The sequence below is a fragment of the Nestor notabilis genome, unplaced genomic scaffold, assembly GCF_000696875.1.
Source record: "Nestor notabilis isolate BGI_N333 unplaced genomic scaffold, ASM69687v1 scaffold7373, whole genome shotgun sequence".
NCBI classification, from domain to species: domain Eukaryota; kingdom Metazoa; phylum Chordata; class Aves; order Psittaciformes; family Psittacidae; genus Nestor; species Nestor notabilis.
Window position 1 is genome coordinate 17,821 of NW_009922300.1, and position 10,153 is coordinate 27,973.

The following is a 10,153-nucleotide window of genomic DNA, read 5'->3' on the forward strand; positions in this document are numbered from 1 at the left end:
GTTTACAAGTGAGAATTCAATGGGTGAAACAAGTGATGTGGCTGTTGGAAATCATACAGATTATTTTCAAAAATATACATAAAATTTATTGACATTTTTGGCTAAAGCTGTGTCTTCCATAAAGAACACCAGCACACTGAAGTGCAATGAAACAGAAAATACAAATTAGCAGTACACAGTCATAAGCTAACATTTGCAATGACCTTTTGTTGTGATAATGGGTTTTCAAGTCATGGCTGGAGTTATTTGGTTGACTAACAGAAACTAGCCAAAAAGAAAAAGGTAACTTCTGTTTGATGTATACTTGCATTCTAACCATGATTTTTTTACTTCATTTCAGATTAATTGGCAGTGCATCCGTAGCACTTAAGGATCTTGTAGGTAACCAAAGCAGATCTTTTCCCTTCAAGCTCATACCTCTGCTAAATGAAAGGGGACAAGAAACTGGAGTGAGTAGCTTGCATTTCCTGATATTACTATATTCTTGATCAAAATTCTCCAGCAATAGGGCTAATAGTAAAACAAAAATATTTTCAAGTTATTTTTACTGTATAAATTAAATGCTTGGAATTTTGTAGCAAAAGCTTCAGGCAGAGAAAATTTGTAACAAGATATAATTATGTCCCTACCATCTGAGTTTGTCTAATATCCTTTAAGTTAGATAAATTGCTTTCTGTATATGTATTTATTTTTATATATGTGTTATAAATATTATGGGCCACAGACTATGTATAGAAATCAGCCAGATGTTGAAGAAGAACATTTTCTTAAGTACCAGATGCAGTTCCTATGTACACTTTTTTGCTGTATTCTTTGTAATAGCCACCTATGTCATAGGACTGATTCTATAAAGCACATAATCTGTACATGTGCACTGCCAACTCAGTTCAGAAAGTTACACAAAAACTTGTTTAACTTGGTTTAGCACCTGTTTAAATTTAACAGAGCTATTAACTGGTTATTAACTTGGTTATTAATTAAGTAGTTTCTAGAACTGGGACCTTTCTGTGTTTGTGCAGTCTAGCTGTTAAGCCACTTTGTGCTGCATTCTAGTATAGTCAACAATAAGAGGCTTTAAGGGTAATTTCAGTATCTCAGCAGCAGTAGCTCAATATCATGGTTACTTGGTCACAGGCTTTTTTTGCTGACTCCTCGTTACGGTGGCAACAAGGAAAATAATGGTTTGTTCAATAATGGAAAACCACATGTAAGCAAAAAAAAAAAAAGACAATTCTATAATTAGAATGGAAAATGACTTAGTGTTTTTCTTCCAGGATGGAGGTAAGAACAAGGAATTAGAAGAGCCAGACAGGAAATTGATTATGATTCAGACTTGAGCCAGATAGATAGGAAAATTTAGTTATGGTTCAGATTTGTTACGTTGCTGATCAGATCACTGCCCTTGGTTTCCATCTGCAAATTTAGGATGTCACCTAGTCTGCCATGAATATTGTGGAACTAAATAAACGTACATTTGTACTACATCTTATATACTTGCATTGTGACAGATTTTTCTAAATATAGACATGGCAATTCCATTTTTTAGATATTATTTTAGAGCCTATTCCATTAACTGCAAATTGTATAATCTTTATTGGGTTTATCTATATATAGCTTAATAACAGTTTATTAATTTTCTAATAGCTGAAATGTTATTATAAACTGTGCTGTTATATGAATAGCTAACTGTTCATGTACAGTGTTAGAACAACTTACTGCTACAAATCAATTGTTGTGAATACTGCATGTTATATAAAAAACACTGTGTATTTCACTATAGGCAACAATTGATTTGGTAGTAGGATATGAGCCACCAGCTGGACCTACAAGTCCGAATGATCCAGGAGGGACCAATATACAAGAAGGTATTTTTATCTTTTCTTAGAACATTATAGTTAAAAGATCTTGGAGAAAGTGATTCAACAGCATTGTTCATCAGAAAAAAATGTAACCAGAAGTAAGCTTGTCAAGACTGCCAGGTAGTGATTTTAAAGAAATTAAGGATGATTCAGAACTGCAGCTAGGAAGAAAATTGGCATTTCCTGGCATAAAAGGGTTTTTAGCATAATTTTCTCCAATAGATTCAGGTTACAAAAGGATGATATTGCTTAAGATCTCTTCAAAATGGCTTTTGTTTAGGAAAGAAAGGTTTTTGAATGCTCAAAGTAACAGCCGTTACCTACTGTAATGGTAGGGCTAACTGAAAAAGCATGGTTTTGGAAGAATTTTTCTATTACTTTCAATGTCAGGGAGCTTTGTGAAAGGATTTTCTTAAATGATTAAACTTTTTTTTTTTCCCCTGTAGAATAAGTAAGTTTTGAAGGACACTATTGTACCTTATACCACACTTGGTATTTGACTAGCCTATGAAACACTGTGATCAGTCGGGAATATACTTTGATCTCCATATATCATATTAACCAGGTTTTGCTAAGAGTATTTTTGAGATCCTGTTTTTCCAGACTCGAAAGAACTGTGAAGGTTTTTTGCAGCTTACAGGCAAATAATTACTGTAATACTCAGGCTGTGTTTTTGCAAAAAGAAATAAATGTAATAAATGTTATATGTTTGAAGATAAATAACCATTTTGATGATTATCTGCTAATAGATACTAACACAAGAAGGAAAAAATTGAAATGAGGTATCTTCTGGGGGGAAATTTTAATTCCACTGACTTCACTGAGAGGTGTTCATGGGGATTGGAAGGATAGGCAATGCAAACACAAAAGCTGTGTTAAATTACTACACTTCAAAATAATTTTATAGAAATACAGACTTGAAGGCTAAAAGTACAAATTGACTTATATGAGATTATTTTGACAGCTTTTAAAAAATGTACTTGAACTATAAGGTAATACAGGTAAAAAAAAATAGATGGCAGGTTTTTATCAGCAACTGCATGAAAATTATTTCATTGCACATTATCAAACACACCTTAGTTACTTATTGTAAATACCTATTTCCCATGAAATGAAATCACCTCCCCAGCTGAGATTGCTACAGCTTGGTTTCAGAAATTTGAAATTAAGTGCTAAATCAGGGTGTGTCATCAATCAGTTGCACCGATCCATTACAGCAGATGGATTCTGAGAGACAGGAAAGAGGTGGGGTCTTTGGGATCATAAAATACATGGTATGTCTTATCTCTGTTGTATCATACATCTCTTAGAAGGATCACACAGGACTTCATTATGCAAAGTGTCCATCACTCTGTGTTGGCAAAGTAATTCATAAAGTTAGCATTCTGTTTATGCTAACCATCAGAGACACAGCTTGTTCGTTCTGTAGATTTTACCATAATCACCATCCTTCAGTTAAGATAAGAAGCTGGAAACACTAGGGAGGGTCACACTTTTGTGGTCTATTTACAGATCCTGTTTTGCAATACTGGAAGTTCACTGTATCATCCAGTATTGTAGTGTCACATGGTTGTATAACAGTCTTCCACAGAGGTGATTTCAGAACTGTCAAAGAGGCTTACTAAGAAACTTTAACTTATTCCACAGTTAAATGCTGTGGAGGAGGATTCAGAGTTTTATTCTGGATGGCAAACTCTAAATGTCTTCATGTTTCAAGATTCAGAAGTGAAAAGCAATGCTATGCTATAGCCTAGTCTTGCTGCCGGGAAACAACTTCAACTGGAATAAAATTAACCACTTTTGGTGTATCGTGAACTAGTCTGGTGACATTTACAGCTGAAGCATACTTTGTTAAAACTTAAATTGGTTTCTTCGGAAAAGTGCATGGGAATTGTATTAGATGCTCAGCATCCTGAAAAGCAACAGATTTACAATTATTTTGCTTAGGATATACATTTGTTCTTAAGCAGGCTAAAATGACTAGCTTTCAAAAGGAGCTGGAAGCATGTGGTTAGCAGAAAAAATGTTGAAATGGGATAATAATACATGTTTAGTATTCTCTTGGATATGAGATTTTTACTCCTGTAACTTTAACATCAAGCTGTACTATTTATTAATTACACTGATTTTTATTTTTTTTTACTGTACAAGATGGAGAAGATGATGGTGGTTATGAGGATGGCTTGGATGGTCCAGTTAGTAGTATCACACCAGCAGTTCCAAGTGGCACAAAGGAAGCCCAGCTAGCTAAACGTATCACCAAAGGAAAGAAAACACGGAGAATCCTTTCTAACAAACCACAAGATTTCCAGGTAGTAGATTCATTAGAGACTGCAGTGGTAGAACAAGGGATAATGGGTTCAAGCTTAAGCAGGGGAAGTTTAGGTTAGATATAAGGAAGAAGTTCTTTACTGGGAGGGTGGTAAGGCACTGGAATGGGTTGTCTAAGGAATACTCCATCCCTGGCAGTGTTCAAGGCCAGGTTGAATGGAGTCTTGGGTGACATGGTTTAGTGCAAGGTGTCCCTGCCCATGGCAGGGCGGTTGGAACTAGATGATCTTAAGGTCCTTTCCAACCCAAACCATTCTATGGTTCTATGATTTATTAAATGTTGCATGTTTGCTTTGCTGCTTGAAATGACATTGCTCCTTTCTCATAGCCTGAGCATAACTTAATGTCAGATTATGCAAATCTTATTCACTGTAGAGACAGTCTCTTCATTTGCAAGCCTGTATTTCAAACGTATTCTTCAAATTTGCCTGTTAGAGATGTCCAATTTTGTACAGTTCTCACTGAAATCTAGATGAACCTTGTTTATTGTATAGTTGTATAGATATCAAACTACAACAGCAGCATTAAAAATAAGGAGTAAAAGCAAGTTAAAAAACATTTACTGAAATAATTATCACTGACTTGTCATGTAAAATTCAAGTAAAATTATACTTGCTATCATAATTAAGTTTGAAAAGTCAGTCCAGTCCATATCTGCCAGCTCCTTCAGGTGGCCAACCTTTTTGGTGGCATACTAAGAAATTGCTGATGATAGATAATATAGGGATTGGATTAATGCAAATATTTGTTGTTTTTTTTTCCCCCCAGATTCGTGTTAGAGTCATTGAAGGTCGTCAGTTACCTGGAAATAACATAAAACCAGTAGTAAAAGTCCATGTTTGCGGTCAGACACATCGAACAAGAATCAAAAGAGGAAACAACCCATATTTTGATGAAGTGAGTGGTGTAAAGACACCATAGTCAAAATGTTGATGCTATCAAATGTAGAAAAATAGTTATTATGGCTTTCGTTGTGATCAGTGAATAAGAATTTGCTAATATTTAAGGATAACTATGACTAATACACATTTTTCAGTTCCCAGTCCCTTTGTTTATGTATTCACATCACTAAAAACTCATCTCTGTTATTGTCAGTCTTAGCAGATAAAGCTACCTAGAAGGAAGCCAGGCTTCAGCTGAGACATGTGGAACATGTTCTTTGATAGAGGTGGCCATGTGACATAATAATGACTTTGAATGGTTGTGTGCAGGTTATAAAAGGACAGAAAAAATAATTAGGAATCATTGTAGACCTCTCTGGTGCATGCAGATGAGCTTTCAGTGCAATGCTTTGGGTCCATAAGACTGCCAAACAGAATCTGGAAATGTCATTGCCTTGCTACCCGCGATTTGTAGAAGTACAACTAGATTTCTTTGTCTAGAAAGGGATCTGTACATCAAACACACTGAAAGACAGGAGAGAATTCAAAGCCATATAATGAACATAAGAACGATCCTATTTCTGGAAGACTAATGTTGCAAAGCTTAAGCTTAATAGAGGGAATTCTGCGGGATAGCTAATAACAGCATTCTCTGGACCTGTGTGGAAAATGAAGAGGATGCTGGAACTGGACGGCAAATATGTTTAATACATGCAGGCAAAACCAAGGAAGATATAAAATTTGAGACTCAAACTAAGCTGTAGGTAGCAGCCAAGATTTATGAAGCAGTGGTAAAAAAAGTGAAGGGAGAAAACCATTTGCACCTTACATTGAATCCCTTCCTAGGCAGTCTTGGTATCCTGACTAGGCAAAAAATGGAATAGGAGGGACCATGCTTATGTACTCCTCCCTTTTGTTGGCTAAAGTACTGATTGAAGTATAGCTGGGCTCAAAGACCAAACTCAGTGAGGCATATACTATTAATAAAACAAATAAGCTAAACAGTATATTTATCTTCAGGCTGTCGAACTATCAGATTTATTCCCGTGACCTTGAATTTCAAAGATGTAAATCATTAGAATCACTATCACCACTAGCCCTAAACAAGACCTTTTTTGACAGCTACAAGAGAGATGGCCAGACAAGGATTTAATGTCCTGGAAAATAAACTACCTTCCCAAAGTTGTTCCCCTGAGGAAAATGTGAAGTGCAGATCAATGATCCAGGGCAGTACTTAAAGTTTACAGCACAGCTAAGCCTGCTGCATTCATTCAAATGGAAGTTGTGACAGTCTTTTGTCTACTTTGTACTGAGTTTATTTACTGAATTTAGTTTCTTATTCTGTGCTAAATTATCATATAATGTGTCCATCAAGGAGGCAGGGTAAAAGTACTTTGGCAGGCATGCTTCACAAGCCTTTTAAAATAAAGGTTTTGCATTTTCCGTTCAAAGAATTGTGTGTTTGTCATTTTGAGACAGGTTTTTTGTTTGTTTTTACCTTAACAGATATTTTTCTACAATGTCCACATGACTCCTTTAGAGTTGCTTGATGAAACTGTTAGCATTCGGGTAAGAAAAAACGGTGCATGTTCAAAAGGCTGCTGGATGCAATAGCATTGTCTGGCCATTTCACTATGACGTTTAGAAATATTCCTGTTTCACGCTTGTCTCTCTTTTTAGGTATATGATTCTTATTCTCTACGAGCAGACTGTCTAATGGGAGAATTTAAGGTGGGTGTGAAACTACTTCCATATTTTGACTAAGTTAAATAAAATGAGAGAAATTTTTTTTATGTACTTGTTTTAAATGTTTAAATTTATGCTACTTTAGCAAAGGCAAAAGAATTACTGATGGTGTCTTGCTTTTAATGCTAGAAACCATTTGCTTAAAGCACTAGTAAACTGTTTTCTTATTTTAATAGATTATTGTTAAAGAATATTGTGTGTTTTATATACCAAGTTCTCTAACTTTCATCCAAGAAAGAAAAATATTTACCAAAAGGTAATTTTTTTCCTTAAAAGGTGAGGTGATTATTTGGTATGAGGTAGGGTTTGAGCAGACAGTTTTATTAGGTAGATAATAGGCATGATAGTGATATTTGTGGCAGCATAAAGATGTACACTGTCAAGTGATGTGGAAAGGTGTTCCTTTGATTGTAAGTTTGTTAAGTAAAAGAGGTGGTGGAAAAGTCACTTAGTTAAAGTAAGTTCTGTGGTTCTGATTGTATTAGTGAGATTGTCTTTAATTTCTATTTGTTATGGTCAATACTGGGATGTAGACATCTGCCTAATGAAAGTATTCCTAAAGCAGTACAGACAAAGAATTCACCTGGTAATTGAAATGGCTACTGGGATCCCCTACACTTCTAAAATCAGTGCTGGCTGCATTTTCTCTTTGCTTATTTTGTACTGCTTAAATTCAGTAGGTCTCTCTAGCCCAGTTTTTCACAAAAATATGCAGGTGTGGAGGAGTGCTCTTTTCTAAATGAAGCAGTTTCTGCAACAAACCTGGTTGCTTTTGGTTCTCACTGCTTATTATCTATGTAATTTCTAGTGATTCAGACAGTGTTATATTGTTCTATGGAGGACTGATCATTTACTAAGCAGGTGATGGCATGTCATTTACCTACTTTCTGTTTCTGCAGGCACACATTCCAGGAGAAAACCCCAAGGGTAATTCTCTCTAGAAAATCAGCCTTTCAGACTTTGCCTGCAAGGAATACTAACTCCAACTGCCATGAGCAAACAAATTTACCTTCCTGAACATGTCTGAAATCTGATACAATGAATACAGTCTCGGTAGATGTGCAATCTTGTCCAAATTTGGCACAGTGGGGGAAAAAATTGGCCATCATCTTCATAAAAGAACATTAAAAAAACAAGCTTCATTTCTGGAACTGAAGGATGAGATGTTGAGTAGGAAATAGAAACAAAAGCATTCTGAAAAGCCTGTCTGAACATAAAGTAATGGGGGAACATAGGGAATTCAAGAAGCAGTAAGCTAGCTTCATCTTCTGTCTCTGATAAATGAAAAAGCTAGGGATCTGAGGAGAGGAAAAAGTAGCTACAGCTGCTAGTTCTAGTACACCTTTTCTTGCATTTTCTTCTTGGCCTCTTTATCCATTCAAAATTGCTCATTTTTCAATGTAAGTCATTTTCTGTTTCTCCTCTCAAGAACATGGTATGTAAACTTTCTTTTGTTTGTGACAAGAACAGTATAGTAGAACTCATCAAAAACTTGATGGGAGTTGTCCAGCATTTTTCTGGTTTAGCATTTCTTCAGAGGTAATGCCTTTATCTTTATTTCAGATTGACATTGGCTATGTTTATGATGAGCCTGGTAAGTAGCAGTTACTTCAGAGTTTATTTCCTAGCTTGAAGTTGAACTATTTCATTAAGTTTCTAAAGTAAAAGAAGAAAGTTAATGGAAAGTTATTTGTGATTGCTGCTTTAAGTATTATTTTAAAAAAAACAATCAAACAACACATAATTCCTTTCAGTTGTTTCAAGATGAAGTACAAGCACCCAGAACTTGGATATAAGTTTTTGTATCAAAGACCTAAAATGTGAAAAATAATGCAAAAGTATTTTAATTATGTCCCTGAATTAGTATGCCACATCATTTGAGCACCATTAGATTTCTTGTTTTGAATGGCATTATTGTGACACGTACAGGACAGAAAAAAAATGTCAGTAATTAGTTTCAGGATAAAGCATGCTTTGGGAACAGTTGACTTTTAGGATTTCTGCCATTATGTAATGGATATTACTGGAGGTGGATGGTGGTATTTGTTTTATTTTAGGCCATGCAGTCATGAGAAAATGGCTTTTGCTGAGTGATCCTGAAGATACAAATTCAGGAGCTAAAGGCTATATGAAAGTTAGCATGTTTGTCCTGGGAACTGGAGATGAGCCACCAGTAAGTTTCATTTAAATGTTTTTCTTCCTCTTTCTACCCCACGGATATTTATTCATGTCCCTCCGACACTTTTTCAATGTGTATAATTGACTCTGTGAGCAGTATTTAGAAGTAAGACAAGATTTACAAGTTGTTTCAAGGCTAACCAAGTGGCTAACTCAAAGCTTATTTCGTTAACCTGTCCAATTAAGCTACCTCTGGACCAGCTCTGGTTGTGTTGATCTACACATCCTGGAAGAAGTAGAGATGTAATTTTCCTTAGCACAGCTAATCAGGCTGAGCAACAAATTGATACCAGTTCCAGGACTAAGTCAGGAATGCCTCCACTACTACACAATGTAGACAAGCTCAGAGAGAACTTGAGTACCAGAAAGCTTCAAATATTTGCCAGGTGAAAATCAAACCCATCAATAATTACAAATTAAGCACAAGTAACTTGATGCATGTGAAAGCAGTAGGTAGTTTTAATAACCCAGTCCTTAACTGTCTGCAGTTCTGTCAAGGTAAAAACAGACCCTCTTTTCTGTGTGATGCTTTTCTTAGCATCACGAAGTCTGCTTAAGTTCAGCTGTTCTTCTTGCCTGAGATTTTTGCATCCTGCTCCTCCTTATTTAACTACAATATGGTCCCCAGAACCGTGCAAGATCTTCTTGTTTTATATGAACTCTTCCTTTCTTCTATCCTCACGATTCTTGAAATCACAAGGATGTGTCTAGGTATTTGTGGTGAAATTTTGTCTTACCTATTTATTTTAAAAGGAGGAAGCAGTAAGTTCTGGTAAATTAGATCAGATCAGAGTTGCAGTAAGATGCCTTATCACAATATTCATCTTGAAATGAGTATGAAAATTGCATGAAGTTGGTATTGTACAAATGCCAAAGTCATCATCATCATCTGATTTTTAAAATGTGATTATAATTGGCTCCTGTAATTGATTACTTTAGAGATAAAAATGTAAGTAAAAGTATTTAGGTAAAATTAATTTTTGTGGCTTGATGATTCGATAAAATCTCATTCTTTATGATAAAACAGACAATAGTCTTCTTTCTGAAGAGTATTGTGGGTACCAGTTTAACTAATCACCTTAATTCTTACATTACTTTGTCATTATTATATACCATATACTGTGTACCACTGTATCTCCCAACAGGTCGAAAAACGGG

At 35.4% G+C, this 10,153-nt stretch overlaps 1 protein-coding gene across 1 annotated transcript in view; it reads left to right on the forward strand.

The window, feature by feature from the left end:
• MYOF (myoferlin) overlaps nucleotides 1–10,153 on the forward strand; it is a 67,902-nt gene that overhangs the window by 16,140 nt on the left and 41,609 nt on the right. Inside the window, exons 4-12 of the mRNA XM_010011551.1 lie at nucleotides 341–449; nucleotides 1,781–1,865; nucleotides 4,011–4,171; nucleotides 4,959–5,087; nucleotides 6,578–6,640; nucleotides 6,752–6,802; nucleotides 8,381–8,411; nucleotides 8,875–8,994; nucleotides 10,141–10,153. The exon at nucleotides 10,141–10,153 is cut by the window's right edge and continues 146 nt beyond it. Coding sequence (XP_010009853.1) covers nucleotides 341–449; nucleotides 1,781–1,865; nucleotides 4,011–4,171; nucleotides 4,959–5,087; nucleotides 6,578–6,640; nucleotides 6,752–6,802; nucleotides 8,381–8,411; nucleotides 8,875–8,994; nucleotides 10,141–10,153 — 762 coding nt within the window. The remainder of the gene's footprint in view (nucleotides 1–340; nucleotides 450–1,780; nucleotides 1,866–4,010; nucleotides 4,172–4,958; nucleotides 5,088–6,577; nucleotides 6,641–6,751; nucleotides 6,803–8,380; nucleotides 8,412–8,874; nucleotides 8,995–10,140) is intronic.